The sequence below is a fragment of the Mycteria americana genome, chromosome 2 (genome assembly GCF_035582795.1).
Source record: "Mycteria americana isolate JAX WOST 10 ecotype Jacksonville Zoo and Gardens chromosome 2, USCA_MyAme_1.0, whole genome shotgun sequence".
Classification (NCBI taxonomy): domain Eukaryota; kingdom Metazoa; phylum Chordata; class Aves; order Ciconiiformes; family Ciconiidae; genus Mycteria; species Mycteria americana.
The window spans coordinates 36,212,830-36,234,105 of NC_134366.1; the positions used below are offsets into that span (position 1 = coordinate 36,212,830).

At 38.8% G+C, this 21,276-nt stretch overlaps 1 protein-coding gene across 3 annotated transcripts in view; it reads right to left on the reverse strand.

Annotated features, from left to right (window-relative positions):
* Positions 1–1,337: 1,337 nt before the first annotated feature.
* Positions 1,338–21,276, reverse strand: part of HYCC1 (hyccin PI4KA lipid kinase complex subunit 1) — a 52,563-nt gene continuing 32,624 nt past the window's right edge. For 2 of the 3 annotated variants that reach the window (XM_075492979.1, XM_075492980.1), the window contains exons 8-12: positions 16,284–16,400; positions 15,459–15,546; positions 14,761–14,920; positions 6,773–7,067; positions 5,766–5,906 (exon numbers count right to left, since the gene is read on the reverse strand). In XM_075492979.1, the coding sequence (XP_075349094.1) occupies positions 6,799–7,067; positions 14,761–14,920; positions 15,459–15,546; positions 16,284–16,400 (634 nt within the window). In that variant the 3' untranslated portion in view covers positions 5,766–5,906; positions 6,773–6,798. Of the gene's footprint in view, positions 5,907–6,772; positions 7,068–14,760; positions 14,921–15,458; positions 15,547–16,283; positions 16,401–21,276 lie in introns of all 3 variants that reach the window. The other variant, XM_075492981.1, reaches the window with a different exon arrangement.

Here is a 21,276-nt window from a genome sequence, read left to right on the forward strand (position 1 = left end):
TAAAATTCGTGGGTTGAGATAAAGACAGTTTAATAGGGCGGAAAAGGAAGGGAAAATAATAATAATCATGATAAAAAAATATACAAAATAAGTGATGTACAATGCAATTTCTCACCACCCGCTGACCGATGCCCAGCCAGTCCCTGAGCAGCAATCCCTGCCCCTGGCCAGCTCTCCCCAGTTTACATACTGAGCATGACGCCATATGGTATGGAATAGCCTTTTGGCCAGTTTGGCTGTGCCCCCTCCCAGCTTCTTGTGCGCCCAGCAGAGCATGGGAAGCTGAAAAGTCCTTGACTAGTGCAAACATTACTTACAAACAACTAAAACATCAGTGTGTTATCAACATTATTCTCATACTAAATCCAAAACACAGCACTATATCAGCTACTAGGAAGAACATTAACTCTATCCCAGCTGAAACCAGGAAAATCAGCAACAGGAAGACTAGGGAAAAACAAGACACCACAGCTGAGTGGGGCAGAGGACCTGCTGACAGGAGACATGGAAAAGGCCGAGGTACTCACTGCCACCTTTGCTCCTGTTGTTACTCTTCATTAATGAAGGTGGCTGATGGGACAGAGCTCACCCTCAGCATGTTTGCAGGTAACACAAAACCGGGAGGAGAAGTCGATACCCCAGAGGGGTGTGCTGCTGGGATTCACAGGGACATCAACAGGCAGGAGACGTGAGCCAACACATGAATCTCAGGAAGTTTAAAGGGCAACAACGCCAAGTCCTGCCCTGGGGACAAAACCACCCCAGGCACCAGCACACACAGGGGCCAGACAGCTGGAAAGCAGCTTTGCAGAAAAAGCCCCGGGGGGCTTCATGAACAAGGGGAACATGAGCCAGCCACACACGCCCTTGCAGCAAAGACGGCCCACAGCCCCCAGATGGCCAGCAGGTCACAGAAACACAGTGAAGATTGCTGGATAGAAGATCTAATAATAAAGACACGTTGCAGATAACTGCATATCAAACCACAGTTATATTAAGACCATCAAAACTACCAAGTTGCCCAAGTAGTGCCACATTACTGACAGGACAGTCATCTCCTCCTGCCATCAACCAGTTTACAACTCATCTGCTTGAACTCACCTTTCACCTGTCAGTCAGTGTTTCTCAGCCAAGTGTCTTACCTGACAAGGCTGCACTTGCAGAGCCTACGCTCTGTAAAATGGGTATTCAGCATATTTTAAGTAACGTGGTCAACCTTTCTGTGACTTCTAGATGCGCGTAATGAAAACTGAACAAAGAAATTGCTAATGCGTATTTCAGCGAAGCCTGTAAAGAAGAGGCAAAATTTTCTGCTGTACTAAGTATTTACAAAAGCATACAACTTCAAAAAAAACAGTTTATTTTACTGCTGAAATTATTAAACACTAAACAAGACAACCTTGTAGTTCATACATTAGGAATGTAAGTTTTCATGTACAGTTAAGAGAACACTTCACTGTAAAAAAGGTGAAATACTGCATTACTAAAACACAGAACAGTGTCACACAACAAACTGAAGAATATGAGGAAGTGTGACACGTTCATTTAAACTCAGGTTCTCAGGCACAGACAGACATCTTTAGACTGATGCAGCTATTCCACAGCCTTTGGTGAATATTAAGAAATGTACACATCTAGTCTTAGAAGTAGAATTATACAAATACAAAAGGCAATATATTACACACCTATATACAGCACTGTAAGCCTCAAACACTGACAAAAGATACCAGACATAATTAAGTTAGAAATTTCTGGAATCCTCATAGAAATCAGAATAGACCTCTTCAGAGACAAGTGTGGCTAAAATAGCTATATATTTCTGTACCTGTCAAATCTGTCAGGTATTCAAGGCAATTCAAGGACATTTCACTCCCTTCAGAAAAGTCATTGCAGCTCTAATGCAAGTGGTTAGAGGCCATACGCTTTTTGCACAAATGTTACAGATTCTCACAACAAAAATAATTCTTCTCGGCTTCAACAGAGTTTTGAAAGTGTTGCTGTTCAAAGCCATCATTGGAAACAGTGCCCTTTGATTTCAAACAGTAAGGTCAGTTATAAATGTCAGCATTAAAACAACTTCTCTTATAATTTGAGATGATTCACTCCTACATAACATTTTTCCTGCAGAATGTTGCAGCCGTGTGTGATGTTTGGAGTGTATTCATCAGAACTACCCACTCTTGGGTAGACTACAATATGGGATGTCTTAATAGGTTTTCCTTACACTGTTAGAAGACCTCTACTTTTTAATATACATTTTTCATTTATCAGTCGAAAGTGATCAGATAATGCTCAAAACCCAAGAGCTTGACAATTTTAGAAATATCGTGAAAGAATTAATATATCTGCTTCCTGCCTTACTTCCCCCTTTCCCTCTCCCCCCTACCCCCCAGTCCTGCACCATGGAAATTTGGACAACAAATAATTCTGCCCTCCCTCTCCCCTATCCTGCCTTTTTTTTTTTTTCCTTTTCTTTTCTTTAAGAAAAGAAGGAAGCACAACTGAAGGTTTTATTACTCACATCAGGAAAGAAATTATTTAGACTCAATCAGTATAAAGGTGTGATGTCAGTTCACAAAAAAATGCTCTTTGTGTAAGTTGCTCCAGAGACCAATACACACATATTTATATGAAGCCACATATGTATAGAAACAGCAGCCTTTAGCACTTCCTTTTATCATCTTCTCAAAAAAATATGAAGCTTTATGTAATTTCAGCTGTACCAGTATGAGCCTATGTCTTGGGTTCAAGCCAGACCACAGTTAGAATAATTAGCTGGATAAAATAAAAGGATAAACTAACTTTACTTTAACACTGTTTGACTTGTAGCCAACAGTACTGTAAACATTATGTTAAATATCTACATTTTATGGCATTTTAGATACTTTGAAATTCTAATTATTTATAGCTAAAGTGACTAAATCTTCCCAGTATAATAAACATCTTTTATACCAACACCCAGCTTGAAAGAGTGTCTACTGTGGAGATAACAGAAACAATCATGAATTAAATGAAACAAAACCAAACCTGTAGAATTACTAAAAATTCTAGTCCCATAACACTAACTCACAACTAATACCATCACAACAAACATTTGTCAATTGCAATTTTATTTATCTATCCTAATTTATATTTCAATTCATATTACTGTAAAGTGTTTCCAAAGTATTCTTAAATGCTACACTGCAAGAGCAGATCAGGAGGCAGCTGTAAGCTCTGCAGGTCATTTTTTCATAATGTCTAGAACAAATATCAAGGAAAGGAAGAGCTCTGCATTCAGTAGGTGTAGTGCTAGCCAATGTCTGCTATCAGCTGCCTAAAACCTTTCTATTGCTTGTGGTTATGCATGCTCCAGCAGCCACATGTCTTAGTCAACCTGAAACAAATGTGCTGTCTAATGTGTATTGCAGAAAAACCTGTAAAAAAAGAGGGAAAATTTTCTGCTGTACAAAGTATTTACAAAACATACAATTTCAAAGAACCAGTTTATTTCACTGGCCAAAGTATTAAACACTAAACAGGACAACCTTGTAGTTTATACATTAGGAATGTAAGTTTTCATGTACAATTAAGAATATACTTCACTGTAAAAAGGTGAAATACTGCATTGCTAGAATAGAACAGTGTCACACAACAAACTGAAGAATGAGAAAGTGTGGCACATTCATTTAAACTCAGGCGCTCAGGTGAAGACAAACATCTATAGACTGATGCAGCTATTCCACATACTTTGGTGAGTATTAAGAAATGTACACATCTAGTCTGCAGTCTTAGAAGTAGAATCATACAACTTACTTGTCCCTATCAACTATGTCTCCTCATCTCTTGTCATTAATTAACCAGCTTATTAATTGCTATAACCTGAATAACAGTAGCTGCTAAAAGTTACTTGTGCTTCAGTTTAAGTCAAAAAGGGATCTCTAAACTTATCTCCAGGCAAATAGGAAAGTCTACCAGAATTTTAGTGTTTGTTTTGTTACAAGGTTCTTGACAATAAGGGATCACTAGCTGCAGAAATCTGGGCAGTTGGGAATGACTATGCCTTAGATGTTCACCCTATTTCTCCACTCATAATAATATATCTTCTGTTTATCAGCTAATCACTGCTACTGGAGTGGTTTTGTCAGCTATTGCTTCTCCAAATTTCTGCATAAGAAGTTTTAATGTCCATTTTTAATTAAGATTTTAATGTTATAAAAGTTGGTATCAAACAAGGTCACCAAACTAACTGGAAGTTAAAGGTTAGGTAACCTTGAACAGGCTGCTGTTTTAGAATTTCAAACTAGAAAAATAATAGATATAAAAGACTAGGAATTACAGTGCTAATTATATTTACATTATAATTTCCCTTTGTGCTTGCAAGTTACTGGAAGTACACATCCTTTGGTAGTATTCTTTTAGTCTCAGGTAAGAAGTTCATGTTTAACACATTCACGCTCCTGATTTGCTTGAGTCAGTGCAAAGGGCTCATACCTTATTTCCTACATAACATTGTTACATGAGCACATCTCTTCCCCATAAATAACAAAAATAATGATGACAGCAACTTTTCAATGAGTAGCTTTGAGCCTGATATTCAAGAATCTGAAAGAAAGACAGAGTCTGTCACACAATTTGTAGGTCTACAGAGTGACTACTATAGCAACTGATAAGAACTCCCATCCACAAGTACTGCTGCTGTATGACTTCTAGCCCAGTTTCAAAGATGTATAGAAAAACCAAAATGCATCTATAATTCAGACTCATATAGGCATAAAGTATGAACATTGCAACATGTACTAACTACCATTACAAAAACTGCCATAACATCAAACACTGAACTGATGCTTCTGGTTTTAACCTTACATGGAAGCACAGCTTTCTCATGGCTAACATAAGAGAATGTTTGTTCTTACAATGCCATCCCAAAATTTCATGCCCATACTGTGAGACTCCTCTTAAAACAAGTACTTGCAGTTTTGGCTTATGCCAAGTGGTAGTGAAAAAGTAGAATCTGGGAAAGAGTCTCTATTTGTTCCCATACCGTCCATTTGTAAAAAGCCACACATCTTGGTCAGTGGTTAAACAACCAATCTATGCTTGTTAAACTGGTGAAGTTGTAAACTTCACATGAAGCCATAAGCAAACAGGTGTATAAATACAGTAAAACAAAGAGGAACTTTCCAAGCTATTAGAAGTTGACACAAAATAATTACAACTGTTGTCTATTCACTATTACTGTCAAATGTGAGCCAAATAAGAATTTATGGGCTTGAGGTGCAAGAAAGTAATGTATAGCATATTAAGGAGCTTAATGTACCAATATCAGCATAAACCCTCAATATTTTATTTTTCATACTTGCCAATTTAATATCAATCTGTTGACAAAGTTATGCTAATACTAGGAGGTCGCTGATTAGGTTGTTTGCTTAAAATCGGAAGATCTGTTCTTTCTGTTCCATATATCAGTTTTTCCTCCTGAAGACTGCAAGCTGAAAGCCTGTTTGCCTCTGTACCAGATACACCACCACGATTATTTGGAACTGACACACCACTGACCTGTTCAAAGGATTTACTAAACACAGTAGTGGTTGTTCTGGCCAGACTATGGCTGCCAGGCTTGGGCAGGGACTGGCTAGTTGTCAGTGTCAGTCTCTTCAGAGAGACAAGCTCTAGATTCTCACTCATGGCTCTCTGAGTTTGTTTTCGTGACAAGTGTTCTCTGCAGGTGTCTCCTTCTTTTTCTTTTCCTCCAGCTTTGCTTCCTCCAGACCTTCGTTGGCTCTTCCCTAAAAGGTTCTTACTGCTCATGTTGCTGCTGTTAGGTAGGGCAGACTGACTCGTACTAGAAGTAGCCCTAGAGTAAAACCCTTCATCGGTTTCAGATACTTCTATCAGTTCTTCTTGAATTGCTAAATCAGTATTACCTGCATGACAGAAAAAGAAGTAAAGAATTAGCAATTGACTTTCTCACATTTATTGATTTTATGTATTGCTAGATTTTGATATTTACAAGCATGAAGCCATACAGCAACAGAACAGAGAACAGAAGATAAAACACTTACCTATTCCATTATATTTTGGAATTAAGTTTCATTAGGATATAAAGTTACAGCAAATAATGCTGCATGAACTAGATCAAAAAGCATGCCCACAATCTCATTTTGTAGTGATTTTGGAAAAAAAAAAATGCAGTCTTGTTAATTCATGCAGGAGATTAGAAACTTATAGATTAGAAAATACCACACAGAACAAAAAAACGTGTAAATCTTATTTTGAGCAAGAGCTCCAATACATGATTTTGCAAAGCTCGTTAATTATAAAGGTATGTGATCAATGCCCCAGGACACCCAATAAGGCACCTGCACATTTAGCAACCCAAGAATGCTTTAGGACTGAAAGGTCACCTTCTGCATCATAGATCTGGTGGTATGAGTTGGAAACTCAAGCACAACATGAGATCTCCAGTATACCGTGAAAGGTGGAATTTGGGAAATCTGAGGTACACAGCGAGATACTTTTCACATCCATTTTTGATGGATTCTTCATACCATTGATCACTGGATTTTGTAAACCCAATCAATATGCTTCATAAACTCAAAGGTATGTTGAGTCTCACAGTGTATTTTCTCCAGATTAAATAAATCTACTTGTAAGTATGTCATCATTGTCTGTGGCACAGACAAAGCTGTGTGCAATACATGCATTTGTGTTATTACACATGCAAATATATTAACTACATACTTTAATTCTCCAAACATGCAGCAGTGACCCTTTCAATCAACAGTGGTACCTTAGAGTGCAGCTACAAGTGCTCTGCTAAAACTGCACTCTGCCAGATGAGTTTATTCCATCCTCCATCATTTTTCTTACAGATTTTTGCCTCCTGATTTCTGGCATGCCTTTGCTGTCAGTTCTAGGATCTGCAGCTGTTTCCTGTACTCCCTGTAAATGCTGAACATCATTCTCTGCTAGCGCTCTGCTCTTTTCCCCATTCCCGGTCCTCTCTCCAGCCACACTTGTGACACTAATCTCAGGTATGATAAAGTTGCCCAATTCAGTAGCATCATTACCATTCTCTGGTTGTTCTAGAATTAAAGATGGATAAGAAAAAAAACAAAAGATGTCTGAAACAAAACATGAAACAAAAGCCAATAGATACAGATGACTAAAGCATTATGATTAAAGCAGATGTTCACATATTAACCTCTTGTTAATTAGCAACATTAGCAAGTATGGAATTTTGCTTTATTTCTAAATTGCAGGCTTCAATCTTCCAATTATTGGCCTGCACCCACATACTGGAAAGCCCCATGCTTGGTCTTTCAAAATTGAAATTTCTGAGGATCGTGAAACAAACACATTCAGAGATTATCAAGAAATCAAAGAACTCTCCATAATTCACTTTTATGACTATATTCTCTGTATCACCACGCTAAAGTGAAACTTGTTTTTACAATGAAATGGCGTATCAACTTCATGTGTTATCATGTACGACTAGAAATTCTACACATACAGTGTCACGATGCTGCACAGTGGTCAGCCTGAAAACTAACAGTGAAACAACTAAGCAAACTCAAGCACACATTGACTTCCATTTTCTTTTTTCATTTCAAAAAGCTATTTTCAACCAGAAAGATATTTACAAGTAGGAAAATTCTCCAGTTACTAAAATCAACTTATTCAGATAAAACCTATGGAGTTTTACTGCAGTTTTTGTCACCTACTAATAATATAACATAAATGTTGACCTCCTCAGCCTTTTTAAGCTTCTTATATGAGCTTACAACTAAATTAGTTTCCAATGAACTTAGGAGCTGACTTGTGTGACACAAATAAGTATAGTTGAGAAAATGGGGATTCAGCTGGGGGGAGGGAAAGCACCACAACTTTCTGCAACACTGGGGAAAAAAAAAAAAAAAAATAAAGCGAAACACCAATGCAGCTGGGTTCCAAGATTACTTTTCATCTGGGTAAGTCATCAACAGCAGATATACAAGTGCTCAGCCTGGCCAAAAAAATATTTCAAGATAGTCAAAGATTCCTGCAGACATAGCCAAAAATCCCCAAGCAAATAGACAACTCCACTGCTACTCAGTGTGAGAATGACAGTTGTGTGTAAGCACAAGAGATTTAATAATGATATTTAGTGATAAGAATGCAATAGTTCCTACAAGGTCCTAGTAAAACAAATCCCAACTCAAAAGATGCCTGTCTACATCAGATGAAGACAGGTTTGAGAAGGATGAACTCTTGAGAGGAAAAAAAGTGAAAATAAAAATGGGAGCTGAAACTTTATGGAAATTCCAAGTATATGCAAGTAACAAGTTACAATCCTAGCGACCTGTCAGCTCCATAGTGTTTGAAGTATTCTCAGTATCTGAAGGTCTTTTTAAATGTATTCACAATTGCTTTATCAGCACTAGCTCTACAACCACAAAACTGCATTTAGATGACCTGGAGAAGAAAAAAAGAGAAGCCATCAGTTAGATAGTCACAGCACATCCTCCATGAAGATGTACACCACGGAAATACAAGTGAAGAGCAAGAACTACACTATATGCTATATAGTTATATATTCTATACGTGTTATACATGTATACTATATGCAAACACTATGGCCACAAACTTGACAAGACTAAAAATGCACTAAAAGCACAGCTCAGAATAAAGCTCAACTGAATCCCTGTGTTTTATTCATAACACAGCTCTTTCAGACCTGAGAATTAAGTAAGGACCACCCAGACTGTACTGCCAGTTTGCTACTGCACGTGACAGCAGTTGGCAGTACAGACATTAAAATGACAGTAAGAAGTCCAAAACCAGAGGAATTTATGATGAAATGATTTTTCACAGTGGCAGTTCTAATGCTTTTTAGCTGGAGGGGATCCTCTCTTCCCCCTATCCCTGCACTAAGAACTCTTGTGCAGGCACATTGTACTTCTAGGTCAAGCGGGCTACAGCACTGGGCTTCTCGCTCGCATCTGTGCTTACCATCGTCACTTACCATGACAATGAAATGAGTCTCAGAGCTAGAAGGTTATTCTAGCAGGGATGGACATCATTGTCCCCTGGTGTAAGAGCTATCCCCGATTTTATCTGCAAATGCTAAGTATCATGATTCTTTCTAACTAGTCAACTACTAATGAAAGTATTTAACAAGTTGTACTATCCAAAGGAAATGGCATTAATAATTGCTGCTATTAGCCACTAACTTCCTGATATTTGGCAGGAAACTCAAGTTAGAACTGTTTCCAAGTGTTACTACTCCTAACAGCACTTTCTGCAAAAGTCTTCTATCATCAGTAACAAAGGTAACAACTGAGCACTGTAAACTGCAATAGTTAATAACAATAAATAAATAACAACAACAGCAATAATAATGATAATAATAATACCACCACCATCACACATAGCCTTTTTTCTAAAAACATAGAAGCAGAAAGGTTAGTGAGAAGATCAATGCTCTGATTGGCCTCACTGGTCTAATTTTACTAGGGTGAGGTACCTGTGCCTGTCCTATGGCAATCTTCAAACTCCTTCCTGCTACCCCATCAGTGCAGCTACAGGCACCTTATCTCAGCAGAACTTCTTTTCCCAGGATCCACTGATGTCCATATGCACAAGTCGATTCTGCTAGAAACTTCATTTAGAGATAGGACACCAGAGAGAGGAGAGGGCAGAACAGAGCTCACTGTCAGTCCCTTCCCCACCAAGGGCAGAATAGCAGCATCCAGCTTCAAAGAAAGGAGACTCGGAGTGCACAGCAGAAATCAGAGGAACAGAGGAAGAATTTTTTTGTTACAGATTTTGTATAATAGTAATACTTATTGTTGTTTGGTGGTGTGTATTTCTAAATGTAATATCCTACTGTGATATCAGCACTTTACCCATCACTGCTGCATTCCCACAGCTGTGTAACCAGTACCACAGTGAACTGGGGAAAAAACCCAAAAAACTTAAAAAGAGTTTTACTCAGCACAATTATGTCTAGTCTTTTAGTTATGTGTTATTAACTACTTCTAATGAAAGGGAATATACCTTTCTCTGAGTTTAACATTGAACTACAGGAGGAAATTAATGAAGAAATGGGATACTGGGTATCTCAACTCCTATTAACATTGTCTACCATAACATCTACAGTCTCATGGCCAGCATAAGACTAAACAATCCATGTCCTTCATAGTAGCATCCCCTCCTTATTTTAAAACTTTTAAGAACACCTAAAACAAACCTTCAGCTTCGTAGTGCTTGGTTTTGAAGATAATACTGCTTCAAGCTGGACAACCTGGGGGGTCTATCCTTTCAGAAAGAGATATTAATACCCAGTGCACAAGGCAATGTAGCAAAAGAGAAAACCAAGGACACTGCTAAATAGTGTAGAGACAAGACTGAAAGATTACGTCAGTTTTAAAGTTAATATAAATATGCCCATAGCAGTTGAAAGAAAATGCATTTGCAGTCACATTTCTGAATGCTTTGAGTAGTACAACCAACCTTCATAAATGCATTTCATGATTACTAGTTGCTAAGAATTAATTCAAAAGATATTTCAATCATAGTCTACCTTATTATTACAGTTGCCTACATCATTTACCTCAGATTGCACAGGCAAACTGCCCATTTGGATTGTAATTCAGTTTTAACCACCACAAGCTCAAGCTGCATTTCCTGCACAACAATGTTAGCATTTTGAATTATTCACAAAGCATCAAGCTTATATCCCAAAATTAACATTCATTCCAGATTCCTAAAAAAAGTTGTAAATATTTCAGGAATTAATACTGTTTCAAAAAAAGAAAGAAAATTCTCTTCACAGAGATTCAAAGACTAATGTTTCTAAACCTTGTGTACTACATGAAAGTCAATTTCTGCAATATGCAAAAACACCCAACTTCTTGTCGTCCTCTAGCTGATGTCTCTGTTTTTGTGTTATGTATCTTACCAACATCTGCTTAGCTCATCTTACTCAGTCTGTTACATCATGGTATTTCTCTTATATACATACCTCTACACACAGGAGTTTTTCCCCAAGCAACCCTTTTATGGGGCAGTTTGGCAGATTTTACATTAGTAAGGAAAGTGTTACTAGGGCTTGCTTTGTTTTATTCCTAGCTTCCATAAATAACCATTCATTTAGGTGTTTATGTCCCTTACACACTGTATGATTTTTCTGGTTTTCCTCTGTTTGTGAATGGAAATGGAGATGCCACTTGTTTTTAAAACATGAACACTACAAAAAACTAATGCTAGATAGAGGAGCTAATGCTCCTCTTTTTTAAGCTTTATGATTAATAGGCAATCCAATGGTGATTGGTATTGCCAATTGGTAAATCCAATTGGTAAGTGGTGGCTAGTATCAACTGACTCTATAAATACTACCCTTTTGTGATTAGATGGATCCATTTTGCAAATGACCTTCACCTTTAGTACCTCTAAAGTACCTTAAAAGTCCAAATTCACAATACCAATTTGATTTTTAAAAAAGTCCTTCTAAGTGACAGCTCTAATGAACGAGTTATAGGGTTGAGTATCACAGCAAGATTAAATGTTAAGTCAACCTTTTTTCAAAACTGACTTCAATCTAGAGTTCTAGCAAAGGCTGGCAAGATCTAATGTCTGAAAACCTTTATAGTAAACTGAATTTTTTAAAAGATAAAAAAAATAAAGCCTGTGCCTCTCAGCTGGAAATGTGATTGGCTGCAATTCTTTTATTTTACACAAAATAAGTTGGTGATTGAAAATTGCTGCCCTTGCTTCCCCAAGGGATACTTTGCTTCATCAGGTCTTCTGGTCCACGTAATGTAGAAGATCAAACTACCTCTCAGCTGTCTCCTCTAGCTTCCTAATACATTTGTACAACTCATTCTTGTTACACGGAAGCACAAAAATAAAACCCCTGAATACATTTTTTTTCCCCTTACACTGTGGGAGAGAGAATAATGGTCAGGAGGTACAGGGTTTGTCATCTGATTTCTACCAATTCCAGTTTTTATTTTAATTCATACAAGCATCTGTAAGCACAAGCCTCGTTATTCTTTCTGCATGCTGACCCTGAAGATCTATTTCATGTCTTTCTTTCATCAGGAATTGAGGAGCACTGAATTATGTTATTAGGAATTTTGAAATGAGGACACCATCCACTCTGACTTTAAAAAGGCTTTTCAAGTCACAAACAACAATTTTGTCAGTATTTTATAATGAAAATGTTGATATTAGCTGAAGCAGTATATGCATGGAACATTTACCATTTAAAACAAAACAACTGGATGGTCACGTAGTTAAAGATACCATAAACTCAGTTTTGGCCTTTAAACTAGCCTAACGTTTACATAGCCTTCAAATTTACAACTACTCCCACAACTTGCTATAGAAGTTCCCCTCCACCCCCGCCCTACACCAAGTGATTTTCTTCCTCTTCATTAAATCCTGTACCATCGAGGCAAATCCAAAGTTTTCCCAATAACCCAAACAAAATGTTGACAAGAGCTTTTTTGTAAAAGTCCTTAATCTTTCAATCCTCATCCCTTTCAATCCTCATCCTTGCTTAGGTCATACTAACTAGATTATCACTGTTTCTCTCAACTTGTCCTGCTTTATGAGACGCTCATAAAACACAGCATTCCCAGCCATTTCTGAGTCCTACTATTATTCTCATTTCCCTTTCACCTTACTGTTATCTGCTGCAAGGGCACACTTGTCCCACCCATTTTTCCTTGAACTTCACCAAGCATGACCCCTGCAAGAAGGCAATAATTGTAAAAACTTCTAGATTTCTATATTTGCTGAAAAATTTGCATTCTTATAAGGATGGTTCCAATACTGATTCTGTAACCTTTTTATTTCGTTTCTTCTGTAAATGCAAAGACATAAGGAATGTTTATTTTAATACACTTTCAATTCCTCTAAATGAACTAGCATTCAGTATCTCTGATCTGTGTTCCCCTCCACCACCTCATTTGAACAAGCAAGCATCTGAACCACTCAAAAATAATAGCTGACAAAATCACTAAGCCTCAGAGGGCATTTGTCCATTTAAAAGCTGAGCTATCATACAGTTTTCTTGCACCTTGTCAATAATCCCTGATTAACAACTGTAAGCCTGAAGAAAGGAAAATAAATAATAAAGACTAAAATGGTCCTCAGCAGTCTTGAGATTTCAGTAATAACTTGCTAATGGACCTCACTCAAAGACACTAATGTTTTGGTCCTCAGCTTTGTCTGACACTTTCAAGCAGTTTTTAATCAACTGAAAAGTTTGGTTGTTTTACCTTTCTTTGCCCCTCACCCCCTCTGGTAGGTTACTATTGGTACTACTACCACCACCATCATTACTGCTTAGAAAGCTCTATCATTATTTTAAAGTTGTCTTCTACCAGCACATTCATAAACAATTTTCTCAACACTTACCTGAATTACCTCTCGGTCCTTTACAAGTAACTTGGCAATATTTTTCAAACTGAACTGTCCATATACTACAAAAGCTCGTACAGTACACATCATACAGAAATTTTTATGATACTACTTCAAAATCTTTATTGAACCTATTAAAAGAGCATTCTTATCTACACTCACTCGCTTAGCCTGTCATCAGAATTACAAGCCCAGCAGAACAAGCCATTGCCAATTTTGATCGCTGGTCCAGTGGCTCTTCCCTCATCTGAAGAGGGTAGAAGAAGTAGAATATAATGTTTCTCCTTTTACAGTACATTCAGCACCATTTTTACTACTTCTCAGCCCAGACCTGTGTTCTACTTTGTGGAAGCCCTCATATTAGTTTCCCCTAATGTGCTGGTTTTGGCTGGGGTAGAGTTAATTTTCTTCACAGTAGCTAGTACAGGGCTATGTTTGGGATTTGTGCTGGAAACAGTCTTGATAACAGAGGGATGTTTTAGTTACTGCTGAGCAGTGCTTGCACAGAGTCAAGGCCTTTTCTGCTTCTCACCCCACCCCACCAGCGAGTAGGCTGGGGGTGCACAAGAAGTTGGGAGGGGACACAGCCAGGATAGTTGATCCAAACTGACCAAAGGGGTATTCCATGCCATATGATGTCATGCTCAGCATATAAAACTCGGGGAAGAAGAAGGAAAGGGGCGACATTCGGAGTGATGGCGTTTTGTTTTCCAAAGTAACCATTACGCGTGATGGAGCCCTGCTTTCCTGGAGATGGCTGAACACCTGCCTGCCCATGGGAAGTAGTGAATGAATTCCTTGTTTGCTTTGTTTGCGTGCATGGCTTTTGCTTTACCTATTGAACTGCCTTCATCTCAACCCACGAGTTTTCTCACTTTTACCCTTCCGATTCTCTCCCCCATCCCATTGCGGGGGGAGTGAGTAAGCAGCTGTGTGTGGCTTAGTTGCTGGCTGGGGTTACCAAAACATCGTAATTTAGCCCTCTACCCTTAAATCCGATTTTTATTAAAGTAATTTAAGACAGGTGAGGTTCTGCAGTAAAGTTATTAAATATTTGTTTTGCTTCAGGTACTATACATTACTTTTCTGAAGAAAACAGGAACATCGACCTCTTTAAAGAATCAATAACTTTGTACAGCTCCCTTTAACAAAAAGGTTTTTTTGTGTGTTTTTTTAAAACATGATTAAGGAAATAAAGAATATACTTCATCTGAACTGCATTAAGATTCCCATTCACCAGTTAAGAAAATAAAAACCTCTAAACTGCTGCTTGCTTACTAGCAATGAAGATGTGCAATAACAAAATTCTCAATATTATTTTCAACACGTGTAAAAAGCTGAGAGTTCATTGCAAAATGTGTTTCTTACCATGCCTTTTCCATCTATGCCCTCGGATAGACATGCTAGTCACAGCATTTCTTGATATTCTGGATGAAGTAGGTGTAATTTCAACCTGAATGCATCTTGTACCTTCTTTACTAGATTTCATGGCACCCTGAGGCAGTGAAGCTTTTATTGCATTAGCAACCTAGAATGGAAAAGATGCAGTTAAGTTCTTAACATGAAGATCCAAATTTTAGAAGAGGAATTCTGTCAGGGGATTCTTATTACTCCAAGAAGAATACTGTGTACAATTCCAGTTTAAGGTTAAAAAGCACAGTAGCTTTTCGCGTGGGTTATAAAGAATGCTGGTTGCAATTACCTCTCAGAACTAAGTTACATTTAATACCTGCCACTTTTTAAAAACAAAGTTTCCAGTTTAAAGATGTGGCTATTACTTAACATGAACTTCAGAGTGCTTCTGCACCATCATCTAAGCTTTCAAGAATTAGAAATGTTCTACTGAAAATAGCTTGTGCACTAGAGAAGATGACAAAATAACTAAGTACATTGAAAATACCTGTGCGTGTGTCTGTATACTTGCAGGTCTAGCTATTCACATGAGCACAGCCACATAGACTTCATGGGATTTAGGTTCCTGGTGTGATGTCGCATCATGCACGTTCACAGGAAAGATTTCCTAGACTAAAAATTCTACTAAAAAATTGTTGAAATACAACACCTACCAGCAGAGGTTCTGGATACAGTTCCAGCTGTGCTCTATACAAAATGTCATCCATAGCTTTACGAGCCAGATCCCATTCTCCATTATAACTACAAAGGTAAATATATACATAATAATAAGCATCTATATAAACAGATGAACCTTCTTGGTTACATAATCTTCACAGATTTAGTATTCCTTGAGGTCAGTTTAGAGGAGTTGAACTACTTGTGTTCAGTAGCAGTAAGCCTGCTATTTAAAAGAACGTGTTCTGAAGTAGTCTATGGAGACAAAGTTTTATTTTCATTGGCTACCCTGAGCAGTTTAAAAAATGACAATTAGTTATTGATCAGCTAGTCGTGAAATATTCTGAAATTCAAACAGGACTGGTTTAATATTACTCCACCTTTTGACTATTCCTGTGTTACTAGTCTCTAATTATTTCAGTTAATAAGAGAGCTGTACACATTAACATGACTATCAAAGGGTAAATGACATTAGCATTTCAGAGAAAGAATGATAAGACCTTTTTTCCTTAACTAGACTGATGTCAAAACTAAGCATGCAAAAATGCGGACAGCAGACATCAGTTGAAAAATATCTTTTTAAAAGATTTTTTCACAGCAGCAGTTATTAAGTGCTGTTCTAGCCCTCTTCCCCCAATATGACATAGGTAACTTCAGCCAACTAGTTGGAGAACTATGTTCTCTTCCTGAAGACCTTATTGCTAGACATAGCATCTGTCCACTAGAAAATAAAACATTTCAAAGGTACCGTTCCTAAATGAGTGTAGAAATTAAGCTGACATTTCTTTATTTTGTATGCATACAAAAAGCTCCCAACTTACAAGGCATAGTAAATCCCTGTTAGCATTTGCACCATGAATTCAGACGAAACTGGAATCCTACTGTTGACTCCCTTGTACTTTCTCACTTGCTGGCGAGGATATCCACAGACACAAATTCTAAAGAAATCATGCATTTGTCATTAGCAAATAATGTAGAACCACCGTTGTATAGAACTCTACAAAGCTAGGTGTTTAGTATACATTTTAACTACAACAGACCCACAGGAAGGTATCCATCAGCAACCCTGTGCTGAAGCAGACTATTTATTACAGAAGAAGGGTATGCCCTCTACTGGCAGAGTTCAAATCCTTCAAAATAGAGACATCCTAGACACTCCTGTTACATTTATACTACAGTGGAACATGAAAGAAAACTGCCAGTTAGTGTCATTCTGAATCCACGCATTTGGTGCAGAACTGACAAAAAATAAGTTAATGGTATTTAAGGAAATAAAGCAGCATAGCAACTAGTAATATTACAGACAGAAGCATAAGTGTCATTGCATATAACATGGAAGTTGCACACAAGTTTTCAAGCAAAGAGACCAGAAGTGTCACATTCATAAAACTATTCTAAAATCCAGTAAAAGTCAGCTTCAGAATTTAGTTCTGAACTAAATTCCGCATCAGAATGTAGTCAAAACATTCTGGAAATCAAAGATATTGGGTAGTTAAATATTCAATTCATTGGCTATTACTGGACTTCCGGAATGACCTTTAATGACATTAATCAAAGTATTTCCTTCTCCAAAGCATAGACTAGAAGGTTTAGTCTCAGAAAGCTTCAATTCTTCAGCTTCAATACCAGAAAGCTTGTAAAACTCCTCTTAAATCTACTTTTTTTCCAGAAAAACAGTTAAGATTGTATTGTAGTACCTTCCAAATTACATCTGTAACGGAGATTTCAGGAGCCTTTTTTTATTAATTCTAACTTTGCCATTAACCTACTGCACTTTTTTTCCTCTCCTTTTCTATCCCGCAACTCGTCTTCTGCTTTGGCTACTTAAAAAAAAAAAACAAACACCAAACAAAAAAGCAGCCAGTGCCCCCAAGATCTCTATAGCTCAGCAATTCTCCCAGTATGTACTTTGCACCTAGGATGATCTAAATTTGACTCTTCATGCTGATATCACCACATCTCCAAATAAAAACAACAAAAAAAAAAAGATTTTAAACACTTCATCAGGAAAGACAGGAAGCCACACTAGTGACAACATGCAAGGAAACAAAAACATTATGATATGTTTATAAAGGAAGAATCATAGAATTGTTTGTGTCAGAAGGGACCTCTAAAGATCATCAATTTCCACCCCTCCTACCATAGGCACGGACATCTTCCACTAGATCAGGTTGTTCAAAGCCCTGTCCAACCTGACCTTGAACACTTCCAGTGATGGGGCACCCACAACTTCTCTGGGCAACCTGTTCCAGCGCCTCGCCACTCTCATTGTAAAAAATTTCTTCCTTACGTCCAATGTAAATTGACCTCTTTCAGTTTAAAACTGTTGCTACTTGTCCTGTCACTACAGGTCTCGGTAAAAAGCCTCTCATATTTCTTATAAGCCTCCTTTACGTATATTGAAGGGCTGTAATAAGGTCTTTCTGGAGTCTTCTCTTCTCCAGGCTGAAAAAGCCCAACTTTCTCAGCCTTTCTTCATAGGAGCAGTGTTCCAGCCTTCTGATCATTTTTGTGGCCCTCCACTGGACCCAGAGGTCCATGAAACCGGTCCATGTCTTTCTTTTACTGGGGACCCTGGATGCAGTACTCCAGGTGGAGTACTGCATGAGTAGAGGGGGAGAATCACCTCCCTTGACCTGTTGGCCACACTTTTTATGCAGTCTAGGATAGAACTGGCTTTCTGGGCTGCAAGTACATATTGCACTATATCCCCCAAGCCCTTCTCCGCAGGGCTGCTCCCAATCCCTTCATCCCTCAGCCTGTACTGATATCGGGGATTGCCCCAGCACAGGTGCAGGACCTTGGACTTGGCCTTTTTGAACTTCATGATGTTAAGATACCTATAGGTATAGGATACCTACCCTCTATGCACTCATCTGGTATTGAAGGTAATTCCATGAACTTTAGGCTTGTGCTGCCACTTTATAGAGTTGGTCAACTGCTGCTCTAAGCATCAGTATTTAGCCATAATTCTCACTGAAATTTACAACCGTAAATACAAACTTCTCAGATTGGCCTAAACCAAGATTTAAGTGACTGAATTCAACAATTCAAAATCATATTTCTAAAAAAAAAAAAAAACCCCACACCAAAACCCCTCAAAAAAACCACAACAAAAAAACCCCAACCAACCAAACAAAAAACCCAAAAAAACCCCAAACTTATATATTGTTGTTGGCCAGAAGCACAGACTATTTAAGTACTCCTTGCTTATTAATTCAGATTTTAAACTCAGATTTTATCATTATTAGGAATACATTACTTCAGATTGCATTGTGATTTGTGTCTCTCTATTCAAATGACTTAAAACTAAATTTTTAGAAACCAGAATACAAATAAAATTGTATCTTAAAAGACAGAGTTCACCTGTAAAGTATACACACAGCTAGCTAAAACAAAAATCTTGCTTCCAGTTAAGTGAATCAAATTGACTCTTCTGTTATATATGCTTAAGATGTTGGAACCAAAAGAGTTCATTGTCTCATATTTCATTTTGTCCATACATGGTAAAAGTTAAAGCATGAAAGCTGTTTTTGACTCTTACCTAGTCCTAAACCACATGAGCCAGTTACTGAAATTAACTAGGTTGAATAACTCCCCCACAAAAATCCCATCCCATTTTCCTCCTCTTTATCCCCCAGAAGAGGCTATTATTACGCAACTTCCATCATTTACCAGCAGTCCTGGCTAACTGGGGAGGTCCCTGCTGACTGGAGATTAGCTAATGTGACACCCATCTTCAAGAAGGGCCAGAAGGAGGACCCAGGGAACTACAGGCCTGTCAGCCTGACCTCGGTACCGGGGAAGCTGAGGGAGCAGATCATCCTGAGTGCCATCACACGGCATGTAGAGGATAACCAAGGGATCAAGCCCAGCCAGCATGGGTTCAGGAAAGGCAGGTCCTGCTTGACCAACCTGATCTCCTTCTATGACAAGGTGACCCGCCTAGTGGATGAGGGGAAGGCTGTAGATGTTGTCTATCTAGACTTCAGTAAAGCCTTTGACACGGTTTCCCTCAACATTCTCCTGGAGAAACTGGCTGCTCATGGCTTGGATGGGCATACGCTTCGCTGGGTAAAAAACTGGCTGGATGGCCAGGCCCAAAGAGTGGTGGTGAATGGAGTTTACTCCAGTTGGTGGCCGGTCACAAGCGGTGTTCCCCAGGGTTCTGTGTTGGGGCCAGTTCTGTTTAATATCTTTATCAATGATCTGGACAAAGGGATCGAGTGCACCCTCAGTAAGTTTGCAGATGACACCAAGTTGTGTGGGAGTGTTGATCTGCTGGAGGGGAGGAAGGATCTGCAGAGGGACCTGGACAGGCTGGATCGATGGGCTGAGGCCAACCGTATGAGGTTTAACAAGGCCAAGTGCAAGGTCCTGCACTTGGGCCACGGCAACCCCATGCAAATCTACAGGCTTGGGGAAGAGTGGCTGGAAAGCTGCCCAGCAGAGAAGGACCTGGGGGTGCTGGTTGACAGCTGCCTGAATATGAGCCAGCAGTGTGCCCAGGTGGCCAAGAAAGCCAATGGCATCCTGGCTTGTATCAAAAATAACGTGGCCAGCAGGACTAGGGAAGTGATCGTGCCCCTGTACTCGGCACTGGTGAGGCCGCACCTCGAATCTTGTGTTCAGTTTTGGGCCCCTCACTACAAGAGAGACATTGAGGTGCTGGAGCGTGTCCAGAGAAGGGCAACGAAGCTGGTGAAGGGTCTGGAGCAGAAGTCTTATGAGGAGCGGCTGAGGGAACTGGGGTTGTTTAGCCTGGAGAAAAGGAGGCTGAGGGGAGACCTCATCGCTCTCTACAACTACCTGAAAGGAGGTTGTAGCGAGGTGGGGGTCGGTCTCTTCTCCCAGGTAACAAGTGACAGGACAAGAGGAAACGGCCTCAAGTTGCGCCAGGGGAGGTTTAGACTGGATATGAGGAAATTTTTCTTCACTGAAAGGGTTGTCAAGCATTGGAACAGGCTGCCCAGGGAAGTGGTTGAGTCGCCATCCCTGGAGATATTTAAAGGACGTTTGGATGAGGTGCTTAGGGACATGGTGTAGTGGTGGTCTTGGTAGTGTTAGGTCTACGGTTGGACTCGATGATCTTAAAGGTCTTTTCCAACCTATACAATTCTGTGATTCTGTGAACTTGGGCAACACTTTAGTTCCAGGTAGTCCATAGTTTCTATCAATGGTTTGACTCAAAGATGACACTTAAATCCACTAAAATAATAAGCATTTCAGTGTTGTGTAAAGCCTGAGGGGTGGAGGCAGCAGCAAGTGTCCAGTTTAAACAAAAATGCTAGTTTACATAAAAAACATCTAACCAGGTCATTTTTATGCCGATGTATATATTTATGCATTTACTAGATGCTACTGTATAGGGATACAGTAAGTATTTTGGGGGGAAAATAGTGAACTCACAACAGGAATGTGATCAGTTGACACTGACAGTTATATAGAAAAGACCTTAATACAGACATTCTATTGATGCCAGTATTGATTAGTTTTTAAAAGCCCTACTCTGAGTTACTTCCTCTAAACAGGCTAGAATGACATCAGCAGAACTGCTTCGCTTTTCATCAGCGTAAGATAACATTCTCATGAAAAGAGACTTAGTAACTGAAGATGCCCAAATGCAAAAAATCTGGATTTACACCACTTGAGATCAGCACAAAATATTTTGTACTGCAATTGTCACATTTACAGTTCATGTTTCTAAATAAGAAGTACTACAAGCTTTTGCCTCTTTAGAGAAGTCATAAAAATTGAATTAGACTTACTAGAAGAAAGCACATTCATTGTAGATTGCTTTCATACAAATCTTCC